The sequence below is a fragment of the Heptranchias perlo genome, chromosome 25 (assembly GCF_035084215.1).
Source record: "Heptranchias perlo isolate sHepPer1 chromosome 25, sHepPer1.hap1, whole genome shotgun sequence".
NCBI classification, from domain to species: domain Eukaryota; kingdom Metazoa; phylum Chordata; class Chondrichthyes; order Hexanchiformes; family Hexanchidae; genus Heptranchias; species Heptranchias perlo.
In genome coordinates, this window is record NC_090349.1 from 23,908,908 (window position 1) to 23,925,566 (window position 16,659).

Sequence of the window (16,659 nt, forward strand, 5' to 3'; positions counted from 1 at the left end):
AGGAGACATTCAGACAGGTGACCAAGAGTTTAGTCATGAACTGTCATGAACGGGTGCAGAAAATAATCAATAAGGCTAATGGAATGCTGACCTTTCTAGTCCTCTAGATATAGTACAAGGGGGCAGAAGTTATGCTGCAGCTATACAAAACCCTGGTTAGACCGCACCTGGAGTACTGTGAGCAGTTCTGGGCACTGCACCTTCGGAAGGACATATTGGCCTTGGAGGGAATGCAATGTAGATTTACTAGAATGATACCTGGACTTAAAGGGTTAAGTTACGAGGCGAGATTACACAAAATTGTATTCTCTAGAGTTTAGAAGGTTAAGGGGTGATCTGATCGAAGTTTATAAGATATTAAGGGGAATGGATAGGGAGGATAGAGAGAAACTATTTCCGCTGGTTGGGGATTCTAGGAGTAAGGGGCACAGTCTAAAAATTAGAGCCAGACCTTTCAGGAATGAGATGAGAAAACATTTCTACACACAAAGGGTGGTAGAAGTTTGGAACTCTCTTCCGCAAACGGCAATTGATGCTAGTTCAATTGCTAAATTTAAATTTGATATAGATAGCTTTTTGCCAACCAAAGGTATTAAGGGATATGGGCCAAAGGCAGGTATATGGAGTTAGATCACAGATCAGCCATGATCTTATCAAATGGCGGAGCGGGCTCGAGGGGCTGAATGGCCGACTCCTGTTCCTATGTTTAGTCGAAGTGGCAGGTTTTAAGGAGCATCTTAATGGTGGAGAGAGAGGTAGACAGGCAGAGAGGTTTGGAGAGGGAATTCCAGAGTTTAGGGCCTAGGCACCTGAAGGCATAGTGGAGCAAAGAATATTGGGGATGCGCAAGGAGCCAGAATTGGAGGAGCGCAGAGATCTCAGGGTTGTAGGGCTGGAGGACGTTACAGAGATGGGGAGTGCGGGGGGGAGGCATGTTGCTGTTAGTCTCTCTGCTGTTGCATCATGTCCTTATATTACCGTGGGAATATAGCTTCTGACATTTGTGTAGTGTTACATTGTATGATGAATGTTTAGAAATAGCCTTAGGAAAAGTTATCCCGTTTATCCTCCACCCTATATTTTTTAAAAAGGAAAGAATTTGCAATTATATAGCGGCTTTCATAACCTCATGATATCCAAAAGCTCTTCAAAGGCAATGAATTGTTTTTGAAGAATAGTTAGTTATTTTATAAGCAAACACGACAGATGATTTGCAATTTAGCAAGGTCTCACAAACAGAAATGACCAGTTAATCTAATTTTGGAGATGTTGATCTGAGGGATAAATGTTGACCTAGACAGTGGGAGAATCATAGAAAGGTTGCAGCACGGAAGGAGGCCATTCAGCCCATCAATTCTGTGCCGGCTCTGTGCAAGAGCAATCCAGCTAGTCCACTCCCCGGCCCTATCCCCGTAGCCCTGCAAATTTTTTCCTTTCAAGTACTTATTCAGTTCCCTTTTGAAGGTCATGATTGAATCTGCCTCCACCACCCCCTCGGGCAGTGCATTCCAGATCCTAACCACTGGCTGTGAAAAAACATTTTTCCTCATGTCACCTTTGGTTCTTTTGCCAATCACCTTAAATCTATGTCCTCTGGTTCTTGACCCTTCCGCCAATGGGAACAGTTTCTCTCTATCTACTCTGTCTAGACCCTTGATGATTTTGAATACCTCTATCAAATCTCCTCGCAACCGTCTCTGTTCCAAGGAGAACAACCTCAGCTTCTCCAGTCTATCCACGTAACTAAAGCCCCTCATCCCTGGAATCATTCTAGTAAATCTCTCCTGCACCGTCTCCAAGGCCTTCACATCTTTCCTAAAGTGCGGTGCCCAGAACTGGACACAGTACTCCAGCTGTGGCCGAACTAGTGTTATATAAAGGTTCATCATGACTTCCATACTTCTATACTCTGTGCCTCTATTTACAAAGCCCAAGATCCCGTATGCTTTTTTAACCACTTTCTCAACCTGCCCTGCCACCTTCAACGATTTGTGCACATATGCCCTCAGATCTCTCTGTTCCTGTACCCCTTTCAGAGTTGTGCCCTCTAGTTTATATTGCCTCTCCTTGTTCTTCCTACCGAAATGTATCACTTCGCATTTTTCTGCGTTAAATTTCATCTGCCACGTGTCCACCCATGCCACCAGCCTGTCCAAATCCTCTTGAAGTCTATCACTGTCCTCCTCACTGTTTACTACCCTTCCAAGTTTTGTGTCATCTGCAAATTTTGAAATTGTGCCCTGTATACCAAGTCCAAGTCATTAATATATATCAAGAAAAGCAGTAGTCCCAGCACCGACCCCTGGGGAACACCACTGTACACCTCCCTCCAGTCCGAAAAACAACCATTCACCACTACTCTCTGTTTCCTGTCACCTAGCCAATTCAGTATCATGTTGCTACTGCCCCCTTTATTCCATGGGCCGCAATCTTGATGATGAGCCTACCATGCAGCACTTAATCAAACACCTTTTGAAAGTCCATATACACCACATCAACTGCATTTCCCTCATCTACCCTCTCTGTTACCTCATCAAAAAACTCTATCAAGTTGGTTAACATGATTTGACAAATCCATGCTGGCTTTCCCTAATCAATCCACACTCGTCCAAGTGACTGTTAATTCTGTCCTGGATTATCGTTTCTAAAAGTTTCCCCACCACTGAGGTTAAACCGACCGGCCTATAGTTGCTAGGTTTATCCTTACACTTTTTTTGAATAAGGGTGTATCATTTGGAATTCTCCAGTCCTCTGGCATCATCGCCGTATCTACGGATGTTTGGAAGATTATGGCCAGTACCTCCGCAATTTCCACCCTCACTTCCTTCAGCAACCTAGGATGCAGCCCATCCGGACCAGGTGACTTATCTACTTTAAGTACAGCTAGCCTTTCAATTACCTCTTCTTTATCAATTTTTAGCCCATCCAGTATCTCCACTATATCTTCCTTTACTGAGATTCTTGCAGCAGCATCTTCCTTGGTAAAGACAGATGCAAAGTACTCATTTAGTACCTCAGCCATCCCCTCTGCCCCCATGAGTAGATCTCCTTCATGGTCCCTAATCGGCCCCACTCCTCCTCTTACTACCTGTTTACTGTTTACATGCCTGTAGAAGACTTTTGGATTCCCTTTTACGTGGGCTGCCAGTCTATTCTCATACTGTCTCTTTGCCCCTCTTATTTCCTTTTTCACTTCCCCTCTGAACTTCTGTATTCTGCCTGGTTCTCATTTGTGTTGTCGACCTGACATCTGTCATACGCCCCCTTTTTTCGGTTTCATTTTACTCACTATCTCTTTTGTCATCCAGGGACCTCTGGCATTAGTTGCCCTACCTTTCTGCCTTGTGGGAATGTGCCTAGACTGTACCCAAACCATCTCCTCTTTAAAGGCCGCCCGCTGCTCAATTACAGTTTTGCCTGCCAATCTTTGATTCCAATTTACCCAGGCCAGATCTGTTCTTATCCCATTGAAATTGGCCCTCCTCCAATTGAGTATTTTTACTTTAGAGTGGTCCGTGTCCTTTTCCATAGCTATTCTAAACCTTATGATACTATGATCGCTACTCCCTAAATGCTTCCACACTGACACTGGCTCCACTTGGCCCGCCTTGTTCCCTAGAACCAAGTCCAGCAATGCCTCCTTCCTCATTGGGCCGGACACATACTGGTTAAGAAAGTTATCCTGAACACATTTCAAAAATTCCTCCCCCTTTTTGCCCCTTATTATTATTGTTATCCCAGTCTATATTAGGATAATTGACCTAGAACTCCCGTGTTTTTCTTCAAATAGTGCTTTTTGATCTTTTGCATCCACCTGAACAGGGAGAACATCTCATTGGAAATATGACATTTGTAACAATATAGAATAACCTCAGTACTGCACTGAAATGTCAGCCTTGAGTATGGGCATAAGTCCTTGGAGTAGGGCTTGCACCCACAACCTTCTGATTCTGAGGTGAGAATTATACTACTGAGCCAAACTGACATGGTTTATTGTAAGGCTGGTTATCCTTAGAGATTCATGCCATCTGTGCCCTTAAGGTACAATTACTGTCCTGTAGTATAATCAGTCCTGGATGAGGTGCATTTTTAACTTTTGTTGTGTTGCCCTGTTTCTAATTGTGTATCATTATTGCAAAGTGTTGCTTTGAAAACAGACACGTGGCATCCTTTTGGCACGTTACATTAGTACACTAGAACACTTTGTTGTGGGTGCTGGTTCTTGTGTGGGATTTTCCACACACTGAAGTTTACACCTTTGGGAATCCCTTTCCAATATCCTTTCCCCTGCTCTGTTTTAGCTCCAAGCACACACAAATGGATCCACGACTAATTGTATTGCCATTGGTATGCATTTTAGTTCAATTTTTCCCTCTACTAGTTCTACGGGTTCCTTGTCTAAATGAACATCCCTCATGTGTATCATGGGCATCACAGTTGCGTCAGATGCTGCCCCTACACATGCACTTTGTAACTAGGTTCTTCGGATGGTGATCAGAAGCAGAGTCCCTAGTTGTCTTCCCTTCCCTACCCTGCCCTACCCCACCCCACCTCCAGCCCAGAAATGTTGTGGCCAGTTGTAGCACCCTCTCGTGCCTGCCTGGCATTGCCACCTTGGCTAAGATCAGCTAACTCAGCACAGTCGTGGGAATCACCTTTATGGCTCAATACTACACCACATGGTGCTTATCCAGTAATTGTAAACAATTTTACAACACCAAGTTATAGTCCAACTATTTTATTTTTAATCCCACAAGCTTTCGGGGGCTTCCCCCTTCCTCAGGTGGTGTGGAAATGACATTTTCGAATCCTTCGCATTTTAAGATCACAGAACAATGCCTGGTGATTACTGCCCGTTGCCAAGGCAATCACAGTGAGCAGACAGAAAGGTGTCACCTAAAAAGGCCACCGAATATACAAACCCCCAAAAAGGAGAGAGAGAGAGAGAGAGAGAGAGATAAGGAAGACAGTCAATGACCCGTTATATTAAAAACAGATAACATTTGTTCGCTGGTGGGGTTACGTGTAGTGTGACATGAACCCAAGATCCCGGTTGAGGCCGTCCTCATGGGTGCGGAACTTGGCTATCAATTTCTGCTCGACGATTTTGCGTTGTCGTGTGTCTCGAAGGCCGCCTTGGAGTATGCTTACCCGAAGGTCGGTGGCTGAATGTCCATGACTGCTGAAGTGTTCCCCGACAGGGAGAGAACCCTCCTGTTTGGCGATTGTTGCGCGGTGTCCGTTCATCCGTTGTCGCAGCGTCTGCATGGTCTCGCCAATGTACCATGCTCTGGGGCATCCTTTCCTGCAACGTATGAGGTAGACAACGTTGGCCGAGTCACAGGAGTATGAACCGTGCACCTGGTGGGTGGTGTCCTCTCGTGTGATGGTGGTATCTGTGTCGATGATCTGGCATGTCTTGCAGAGGTTACCGTGGCAGGGTTGTGTGGTGTCGTGGACGCTGTTCTCCTGAAGGCTGGGTAATTTGCTGTGAACGATGGTTTGTTTGAGGTTGGGTGGCTGTTTAAAGGCGAGTAGTGGAGGTGTGGGGATGGCCATAGCGAGGTGTTCGTCATCATTGATGACATGTTGAAGGCTGCGGAGAACATGGCGTAGTTTCTCCGCTCCGGGGGAAGTACTGGACGACGAAGGGTACTCTGTTGGTTGCGTCCCGTGTTTGTCTTCTGAGGAGGTCTACGCGATTTTTCGCTGTGGCCCGTCGGAACTGTCGATCGATGAGTCGAGCATCATATCCCGTTCTTACGAGGGCGTCTTTCAACGTCTGTAGGTGTCCATCGCGTTCCTCCTTGTCTGAGCAGACCCTGTGTATTCGCAGGGCCTGTCCATAGGGGATGGCCTCTTTGACGTGGTTAGGGTGGAAGCTGGAAAAGTGGAGCATCGTGAGGTTGTCCGTGGGCTTGCGGTAGAGTGAGGTGCTGAGGTGCCCGTCTTTGATGGAGATTCGCGTGTCCAAGAAAGAAACTGATTCTGAGGAGTAGTCCATGGTGAGCTTGATGGTGGGATGGAACTTGTTGATGTTATCGTGTAGTCTCTTTAGTGATTCTTCGCCGTGGGTCCATAGAAAGAAAATGTCGTCGATGTATCTGGTGTATAGCGTTGGTTGGAGGTCCTGTGCAGTGAAGAAGTCCTGCTCGAACTTGTGCATGAAAATGTTGGCGTATTGGGGTGCGAATTTGGTCCCCATGGCTGTTCCGTGTGTTTGGGTAAAGAACTGGTTATTGAAGGTGAAGACATTGTGATCCAGGATGAAGCGGATGAGTTGTAGGATGGCGTCTGGAGATTGGCTGTTGTTTGTGTTGAGTATTGATGCTGTCGCAGCGATGCCGTCATCGTGGGGGATACTGGTGTAGAGTGCCGAGACGTCCATCGTGGTGAGAAGTGTTCCTGGTTCAACAGGTCCGTGGGTACTGAGTTTTTGTAGAAAGTCTGTAGTGTCACGACAGAAGCTGGGGGTTCCCTGCACGATGGGTTTCAGGATGCCCTCGATGTATCCAGAGAGGTTCTCACACAGGGTTCCATTTCCTGATACGATAGGACGTCCGGGTGTGTTGGCTTTGTGTATCTTTGGGAGGCAGTAGAAGTCTCCCACGCGGGGAGTACGTGGGATGAGAGTGCGTAGGATGTTTTGAAGGTCTGGATCGAAAGTCTTGATCAGTTTGTTGAGCTGATGGGTGTGTTCTTTGGTCGGGTCTGCGGGTAACCGTCTGTAGTGTTCCTGGTTGTCCAGTTTTGGGATATGATGCTCGACTCATCGATCGACAGTTCCGACGGGCCACAGCGAAAAATCGCGTAGACCTCCTCAGAAGACAAACACGGGACGCAACCAACAGAGTACCCTTCGTCGTCCAGTACTTCCCCCGGAGCGGAGAAACTACACCATGTTCTCCGCAGCCTTCAACATGTCATCAATGATGACGAACACCTCGCTATGGCCATCCCCACACCTCCACTACTCGCCTTTAAACAGCCACCCAACCTCAAACAAACCATCGTTCACAGCAAATTACCCACCACACAACCCTGCCACGGTAACCTCTGCAAGACATGCCAGATCATCGACACAGATACCACCATCACACGAGAGGACACCACCCACCAGGTGCACGGTTCATACTCCTGTGACTCGGCCAACGTTGTCTACCTCATACGTTGCAGGAAAGGATGCCCCAGAGCATGGTACATTGGCGAGACCATGCAGACGCTGCGACAACGGATGAACGGACACCGCGCAACAATCGCCAAACAGGAGGGTTCTCTCCCTGTCGGGGAACACTTCAGCAGTCATGGACATTCAGCCACCGACCTTCGGGTAAGCATACTCCAAGGCGGCCTTCGAGACACACGACAACGCAAAATCGTCGAGCAGAAATTGATAGCCAAGTTCCGCACCCATGAGGACGGCCTCAACCGGGATCTTGGGTTCATGTCACACTACACGTAACCCCACCAGCGAACAAATGTTATCTTTTTAATATAACGGGTCATTGACTGTCTTCCTTATCTCTCTCTCTCTCTCTCTCTCTCTCTCTCTCCTTTTTGGGGGTTTGTATATTCGGTGGCCTTTTTAGGTGACACCTTTCTGTCTGCTCACTGTGATTGCCTTGGCAACGGGCAGTAATCACCAGGCATTGTTCTGTGATCTTAAAATGCGAAGGATTCGAAAATGTCATTTCCACACCACCTGAGGAAGGGGGAAGCCCCCGAAAGCTTGTGGGATTTCAAATAAAATTGTTGGACTACAACTTGGTGTCGTAAAATTGTTTACAATTGTCAACCCCAGTCCATCACCGGCATCTCCACATCATGGCTTATCCAGTAAGTCATCATAATTCTTTTAAACCTCAACTAAGGTCATAAACAGACAAGTGGCTGCAGCTCACCGGAACTTCCCTTGGTTTATCTTGTTGTAGTATAATATCCTGAGGTTTTCTTTATATATTTTGCAATTTGAAAGATGATTTAGAAATGTAGCTAAAACAATTTATGAATAAACTCTTTGCATTAGTAAGCACAGCCTTAATATTTGCTAGAATTAAGTTTTACTTTCATTTTATCTTTCTTTCCTGTAGCGAATATATACACGGTTTTGGCCATGTATGTATTTTGAGAGATATTGCCGATTTTAAATCATCCTCTCAAGTTTCAGACTTAATCTCTGAGGAGAAATTTGAGGCAGTGCTGATAATCCATCTCTACAAAGGAGGAAGATTGCTATTAGGTATGGTAAGCTCCAGTATTGTCGAAACAGGTTCCAGGTTATATAGGGAATTTGGCAGAAGAGGGTTGAAGAAAATACAATAAGTGGCAAAATATTGATTGTGTTTAAACACCAATTTAGTTTTATAAAGGGATAGTAAATTTGCTAGTCTATTATAGTTCTGAAAAAGTAGATGTTGCATAAGTAAGGAAAACGTAAACCAAGCTACATTAAATATATTTGATCTCCGTCTTTTGACTTTTTATTACGGCGAAATGTTTGAACCCAGTCTGGCCTTTTTGCATAGTGCATGTTTTACTAATGTTGTCCAAATTGTGGGTACTGTTATCAGCTTCTTCTTAATATCCTGACCTAACAATCTAGATCAGTGGAAACTTGCTGCTTGCCAACCCGCTCTAAAATAGGAGTAGGTAAACTTATGTATTGATAAATGCAAAGCGTATTGAATGTAAAGCAGTGACTCACTATGGGCTTTATTTATGAACTGGCAGTAAAGCAGTGGCAATATCTGTTTAATGAGATTTGTAGCACAGTACCTTAGTTTTGGCAATAACTTGAATCTAAATGCATTACCAAAACATTTTATATGTGCAGCAAAACAAAATGCAAAATGGTTAAAATTTTGAGAGTTTCCAACAAAGGCAAAGAGGAAGTGGCAAAAGACACTTATTCCCTAAACAGTAAGTTATTAATGCATCAGCCTGTAGACAATTTTTTTTTTTAATTGGTGAGGCTTCTATGAACTCACTGCAAGGCTGATTGACTTCCTCCATATGTCTGTGATTAGAGAATATATCAGCCATCATTTACATGGTGTTATCTGGAAATAATGAAGATTTTTTTCATATTTTCACATTCAGCGTGTCACGGAGCGGTGTAATGCAAGTTTGCACCTGTTTTTCCTCAAGTGCTCAGTTCTTAATCTTTGCCATACCATGGGAGGAGGGACAGAGGGAGAGACCTCGTACAGGACCTTGGTTAGGCCCCATTGAGAATACGGTTTCCAGTTCTGGTCCCCTCGTATGGTGGGAGATATGGAGGCCCCGGAAAAGGTTCAGAGGAGGGCCACTAGATTAAGTCCTGTCTTAAAAATCCTTAGTTATCATGATAGGCCCAGGGAGCTGGGTTTTTTAAATTTAGAAAAACATATAGACTTCCAGGAGACTTGATTGAAGTATTTAATATGTATTAATGATGTAGGAACTAGACTGTTTACATGTGGTCGGATTATTTGAATTAGATAAAGTTAGTGAGAATGAGGGGATGTGTACAAGTTATGTTAAGCATAGAACTAGGTTAGATGCCGGGTGATTTTTCTTTTCCAAAAGGATAATTGACTTTTGGAATAAGTTGCTGGCTCGTACAGTAGGTGCAGATTCGCTCCAAACATTAAAAAGAGAGCTGGATGAATTCCTGGAGGAGGCTGATATCGTTATGTCGTTGGTGGGAAGTAGAGTCATATACCTTGTGGTTATTGTTGTCTCCTGGAAGTCATTTTTCCAATAATTAGCCTAGGGTTTATTAAAATCTGTTTTCTTGCCTCTCACAGGAAACTATATGGCTGCTGATGGGTAGGGAATATTGGGGTCAGGCCTTCATTAGATCCCTCCTTTACTTTCTCTGTTTAGAAGAAAAATCCCAATTGAGTTCCAGTGAAAAAGCCCCAATTTTTCTAGCCTTCCTCCATAACTAGAACTTCTCATTCCTGGTATCATTTTGCTGAGTCATTGCTGTATCTTCCCATGGCTCTAATTGTGCCTATATCGGGGTGCCCAAAACTGCATTCAATACTCCAACCAATGTTTTGCATAAATTCAGCGTCCGTTCCTTTTTTAAACATTCATTACCTGTTGTATAAAACCTAGAATGCTGTTTGTCTTTTTATGACCTTTTATACCTGCGCTCTCACTTTTAAAAGATCTATGTTTCTACAATACCTGGTGTGAAGACCCATTTAAGCAGGATAACACTATCTTCTAACTTCTTTCAAAGCTCCATTTCTCACTTTCTTTCTCACTCATTCTCTCTCTCACACGTTCGAATACCATCAGCACACTTCAATATCATTCAGTACTCTATAATGGTATATATACCAGCTTCATGACACATACCCTTTTCACAGATAGCTCTGTGGTATGAGTGGAGTATTCCCAGTTCCCCAAAACTGACCCTCCTATTCCTGCACTCTCCCTTTCCCCTTCCCTCTCTTTCCCCCTTGCTCCTCCTCCTCTTACTCATCCCACTACCCCTTTCCCTCCCTCGTTCTCTTCCTGCCCCTCCTTCCCCTCTGTCTCCCTCCAACTTCGAATTATTTTGTCAAAGTGAATAGTATTTATCAGCTTAACCAGCTGAAACACCAGAAGTGATTTTAACTTATTGTATTGTACTGATGGTGGAGAACTAAGTCAGAAGTTCAAAGAAATAAGATTACATTTAGTTAAAAATGTCACTTTTTTTTAGACAATAGTGTCCCATATGGAGTTATATTTGGTGGAACAGATATCAATGAAGATATCAAGGACGAAAAGAAGCTTGAAGTCATGGGAGCTGTGCTCCAGAAATCCAGGTAAACATCAAGCGTATATTTTTTTCTTTAGTGGTGGGTGGGGGAGCAGGGCAGGAGTGGGAATTCTACAACAATTGAATCTATAAATCTGAATTAACATCAGTAAGAAGGTCTGCAGAACTGCCTGCTAGTTTAGATGTTTTTGTTGAGAAACTGGGAATCAGTCTTGAATGCTTCTCTCTTCTCACCTGTGTACATTTGGTGAACATACTTTTTTGTGCTCAAGGTGAATGATGATAGTGCTAGAGAACCGAAATCTTCCCAATTCAGGTACCCAGTGATGGTGTCAGGCATTCCCAAGTCAGGTATAGCACAGCCAGATGCAGAATACAGTTCCCTCTACTCTGTCCCAAAAGCGTGCCTCCTAGTGTTAAAACTGGATAGTCATGTGGTGAAGGAAAGAATACTAGAGCCTGGTCATTTGTTGCTGCCAAGCCTTTAATCACAGAGTTTCCTCTTGCACACCCTAGCTAAGCTCTCCTATGAAAAGGATCCAAGAGAGTCCCCAATCGATACCCACCGTCTGAATACAGTTAACCCCAATTGATGCAATCATATAATTAACACCTGGTATTTCAATTTTTATTAGCAAGTGAGTCACCCGAGCTTTTGGTCACAAATCCTAATCCCTCCTGCTTTGGCTCGGCGTCTGTTTTTCCATATGTGAAGTGCCTTGTGACGTTTTTATCTGCGTTAAAAGTATACAATTGCAAGTTATTGGCTTATGTTGGCCCTTGGTACCAGTGAATTCGCTGGAACTCTATTCTTGGTAAAATGTATATTTATGTTATTGTTAGACAGATTATTATGAACCTTTAAGCTTCTTCAGTGATGTGCATTACTGCATATTATTCACATGTTACATGATGCCTACAAAAAATTATACACAAAATGTCGGTATAATACATACATTTATATATGACTTTTCATAAACTGGTAACATTTGGAAGTGAAGCTTCCAGTTCAGTCTCAATATATTCCAGTATTAATGGTAATAATAGTCTAAAAGGAATGTTTTCTTCACATGTGAAATTTTCCATTAAGAGTCTTGTACCTTATTTCTTCAATACTGTTGCAGCAACAGCAATTCTGTGCCATTTCTATGAATGTGTATGTGTATTGAATTAGGAATGAAATCAGAAAATGCTGGAAACACTCAGCAGGTCAGGCAGCATATATGGAGAGAGAAACAGAGTTAATGTTTCAGGTCGATGGTGAAAGGTCATCGATCTGAAACATTAACTCTGTTTCTCTCCACAGATGCTGACTGACTTGCTGAGGGTTTCCAGCATTTTCTGTTTTTATTTCAGATTTCAAGCATCTGCAGTATTTAGCTTCTGTAATATTGAATTAGGAGTCTCATCAAAGTTATCTTCATCAACAGTATTGGAGAAAGTATTTACTTAAAAAAAAATCATGATCTGGTTGATGGGACTTCGAACCAGTAGACGAATTAGCCTGGTCTAACAAAATCTATCAAAGGCTTAGTACATCGTGGGTAGTATCTATCTTTGTGTCTTCCTATTGACATCTACTGGTTAGGTGATGGATATTTATGAGAAATTCTGTAGAAAGTCTTTGGTATTATGACTGGAGGCTTATTAGTGGAGTTCTGTGCTCAGCATACACTTTGATTAAACAGCATCATTCTCAGCAGATTTACTCTCTTGCAGTTGAGATTCCTTCAGCTGCCTTTGTCTAGAACAGCTTCCCAGAGAGATGCCTATAGCCTGAATTTTATTAAAAAATAACCCTGAAACTGTCTGTACCTCTGCAACTTTGTTAATTAAATTTCCTCTCCACTTTTTTTGAAGCTTGGCTTTTTATAATTTCTAACATCCTTTTAGCCCAAAATGTTGACATATGTCTCAAATGTACTGAAGCAGCCTTTCTTCATGAAACCTTTTTAATGTTGCTTTTCTGAAAACTTTTTAATTGCCAGGTTTCTGGTGGCTTTCACAGACCAGTTGAAGAAAACGGCAGAACTGCATTGGGTATGTCTTTGTACTGTGTTGGCTTTGCCTGTCATGTACCCTTATCAGTATCCATATGTATTTTTATAGTTGGGTTGCATACGTTTATTTAAGTTGAACTGCTTGCAGTAAGGTAGGATCAATGACTGTTATACCCTTGTAATGTTTTGTAACAAATATACCTTCTCCTGGGGTAGGTATCAGAAAATAAATACTTTGCACTGTTAAAATAAGCATTCCCCATAATTAAATTATTAGTTACACTGTATCAAAAAATCCAACCTGACCCATTCTTTCTTCTCCCAAGGAAAGGTAATAATATGACAAATTTGAAAAATAAATGAATCTATAATCTGATACAACATATATTTTCTGTATCCCTTAATTTCCACCACTGATGGTTGACATGGGACCTGTTGGTCTTGCCTATTAATCCCCACCCTCCCTTTTCAAACACGGCTTTACAAACCCACATTTCTTCGCCAAAATGTCTTCAATGGTTATTTTTAAAAGCAAAGTGTACAATAACCCCCATCGCCCCCCACCATATTCTTTCCTGCTCTCCTGAAGGCAGTGACTCCTGCTGGGATATGATTTCCACAGGCAATAGTGACCAACAAATACCATCTCCCATTCTTCATGTATAAGGCCAGACAGTGAGTTTCAGCAGGCTATTTGTCTTCAGGGCATTATAGCTGAGCCCAACTTGATGTTCCCACACATTTATTTTCTACCAAGGGTCACTAGGTGATGATCATAAGCCAAAGAGCTGCTGATTTCCCTGGTACCTTCAGCCACAAGAGGCAGAAGCCATTTTTAGTCCTCAGACCGCTGCATCCACATTTTCCTTATCAGCATATTATGGATTGTGAAGACTTGACAAACTAACTAGAATACTAACCCGCTGACTCAAATTAGCTAGAAAATCTTCTGGCTTAAGTTGACTTTTAAATTCACAGTTATTTGTACATGTTGCAGGGATTGCAGGTTCTCAAATAAGATTTTTTTAATGGGTGGAATAGAATCTTCAGTATTGATATTAATGCTTTAAGGAACTACAGTAAATATTTCATTTTATTTATGCAGGATATCATTGTATTTTGCAGCACTCCAGAAGCAACAATAAATAATGTGGCTATAATATAACAAAATAATGGCTTAAATATGATATGTATATTTTTAGCTGGGCACTCAATGATGTATGTTATTACAAGAGCCAGTTTCAGCATTTTCATAGCTCATTTCCATTTCGCAATAAGTAAACTGCATCCATGCGTACTCACTATCAGAGGTCTATTCCCCAAAGATTTTTTTAAAAATATGTTCACATAATCTGGTTTTCAGAAAATTTTATTTTGTGTTCGTCCACAATGTCCAAGAATCACCAAGTCTGAAGCTATTTTGCATTCAAAAATAGGGATTGAGAAAATTCTGCCCATTAGGTCCATTCTGTCCAACTGATGACATATGCTGTTCACTGTCATGAACTCTCCCCAATTTGTTTAAATTCCCAAGGAGTGAATAATCACAGATAATGATTTTTAAAAATCTGAAATATTTCCCTGGCACATAATGCGATAGCACCTAACCTGTTGGTGGAAGAGTTGAGTTCAAGAGTTAGCAGAGTCTGAAGATGGGCAAATTGATTCATAATTAATGTTGCAGAAATTGATACACCAGTGCACTTGAAATATGACAATGTAGTAATAATAAAAGCAAATATTATGTGTAATTGTTGGTGTTAACCCACTGCAACAAGGGTTATCTTGTCTGTGTACAGTCAGACTACCAGGTACTATGGGCAAACAACTCATCTGACACTAGCAGCCTGAGCCTTTGAAGCTCGTTTTCAGATAGAGGTCAGTTTTTTTGGATGTAGGTCCAACCTTCAAAATGGACAGTGGGGTATGAGAGGTGGACAAAAAGGTATTGAACAGTTAGAACAGGTTATTTTAGATCAAAGTAGTTATTAATACAAAAATAGAAGAAAGTGAGAGAGCAAACATCGCTATTGAAGAAAGGAGGGGGAGAGAAATCACGGAACTACAGGTCAGTTAGCCTGACATCAGTAGTCGGGAAAATGCTGGAATCCACTATTAAGGAGGTGGTAATGGGGCATTTAGAAAATCATAATATGATTAGGCAGAGTCAACATGGTTTTATGAAAGGGAAATCATGTTTGACAAATCCATTAGAGTTCTTTGAGAATGTAACTAGCAGGGTAGATAAAGGGGAACCTGTGGATGTAGTATATTTGGATTTTCAAAAGGCATTCGATAAGGTGCCACACAAAAGGTTGTTACACAAGGTAAGGGCTCATGGGGTTGGGGGTAATATATTAATACGGATAGAGGATTGGTTAACGGACAGAAAACACAAAGTAGGAATAAATGGGTCATTTTCAGGTTGTCAGGCTATAGCTAGTGGAGTGCTGCAAGGATCGGTGCTTGGACCTCAGCTATTTACAATCTATATTAATGACTTAGATGAAGGGACCGAGTGCAATGTATCCAAGTTTGCTGACGATACAAAGCTAAGTGGGAAAGTAACCAGCGAGGAGGACACAGAGTCTGCAAAGGGATATAAATAGGTTAAGCGAGTGGGCAGATGGACTGTAATATGGAGAAATGTGAGGTTATTCACTTTGGTAGGAAAAATAGAAAAACGGAATATTTTTTTAAATGGTGAGGAGCTATTAAATGTTGGTGTTCAGAGTGATTTGGGTGTCCTTGTACACGAAACACAGAAAGTTAGCATGCAGGTACAGCAAGCAGTTAGGAAGGCAAATGGTATGTTAGCCTTTATTGCAAGGGGGTTGGAGTACAAGAGTAAGGAAGTCTAGCTGCAATTGTACAGGGCTTTGGTGAGACCACATCTGCAGTAGTGTGTGCAGTTTTGGTCTCCTTACCTAAGGAAGGATATACTTGCCTTAGAAGCAGTGCAATGAAGGTTCACTAGATTGATTCCTGAGATGAGAGGATTGTCCTATGAGGAGAGATTGAGTAGAATGGGCCTATACTCTCTGGAGTTTAGAAGATTGAGAGCTGAATTCATTGAAATATATAAGATTCTGAGAGGGCTTGACAGGGTAGATGCTGAGAGGCTGTTTCCCTTGGCTGGAGAGTCTAGAACTTGGGAGCATAGTCTCAGGATAAGGGGTCGGCCATTTAGGACTGAGATGAGGAGAAATTTCTTCACTTAGAGAGTTGTGAATCTTTGGAATTCTCTACCCCAGATGGCTGTAGATTTTCAGTCATTGAGTATATTCAAGACTGAGATTGATAGATTTTTGGACTCTAAGGGAATCAAGGGATATGGGGATCGGGCAGGAAAGTGGAGTTGAGGCCATGATCTTATTGAATGGTGGAGCAGGCTCGAGGAGCCATATGGAATCCTCTTGCTCCTATTTCTTATGTTCTTATGAATTGGCTTTTCACCAAATTCAGAGGAGTGACTTTCTTTGAGCAGAGTGCTCATTTCAGCTCGCTTTGGGCTTTGAAGTGCTGAAATGCCTGCTTTTCCAGGCAACACACAAGGTATCCTTAGGGCAAAAGAACTCGGGAATTTACTTCCACTACTTTGCTGTACTCAAAAGGGCAGAAAGATTGACATACTGGATGCATGGGCGTTAACTCATGAATATTGGATGAAAGGTCCAAGATGTTGACAAATAATTCAAATGGGAGGCTGTCTGTTGTTAAAGAATTCCACTGGAAATAAATTGAGTTCTACCAATACAAGGTGCTTTTATCCTGTCTCAAATCAACACTCAGGAGATTCATGAAAGTTCCTGCTCATAGTGAGATCCGTTTTCATACTGCAGCAGCTATATTTTGTGGCTGCCCTTAGTCCTTAGTTGATCACTTTTTCTGGGCTCCTTC

At 42.4% G+C, this 16,659-nt stretch overlaps 1 protein-coding gene across 1 annotated transcript in view; it reads left to right on the forward strand.

The window, feature by feature from the left end:
• Window positions 1-16,659, forward strand: part of glt1d1 (glycosyltransferase 1 domain containing 1) — a 73,080-nt gene that overhangs the window by 4,877 nt on the left and 51,544 nt on the right. The window contains exons 2-4 of the mRNA XM_068005756.1: window positions 8,091-8,239; window positions 10,700-10,805; window positions 12,748-12,799. Of these exons, the coding sequence (XP_067861857.1) occupies window positions 8,091-8,239; window positions 10,700-10,805; window positions 12,748-12,799 (307 nt within the window). The remainder of the gene's footprint in view (window positions 1-8,090; window positions 8,240-10,699; window positions 10,806-12,747; window positions 12,800-16,659) is intronic.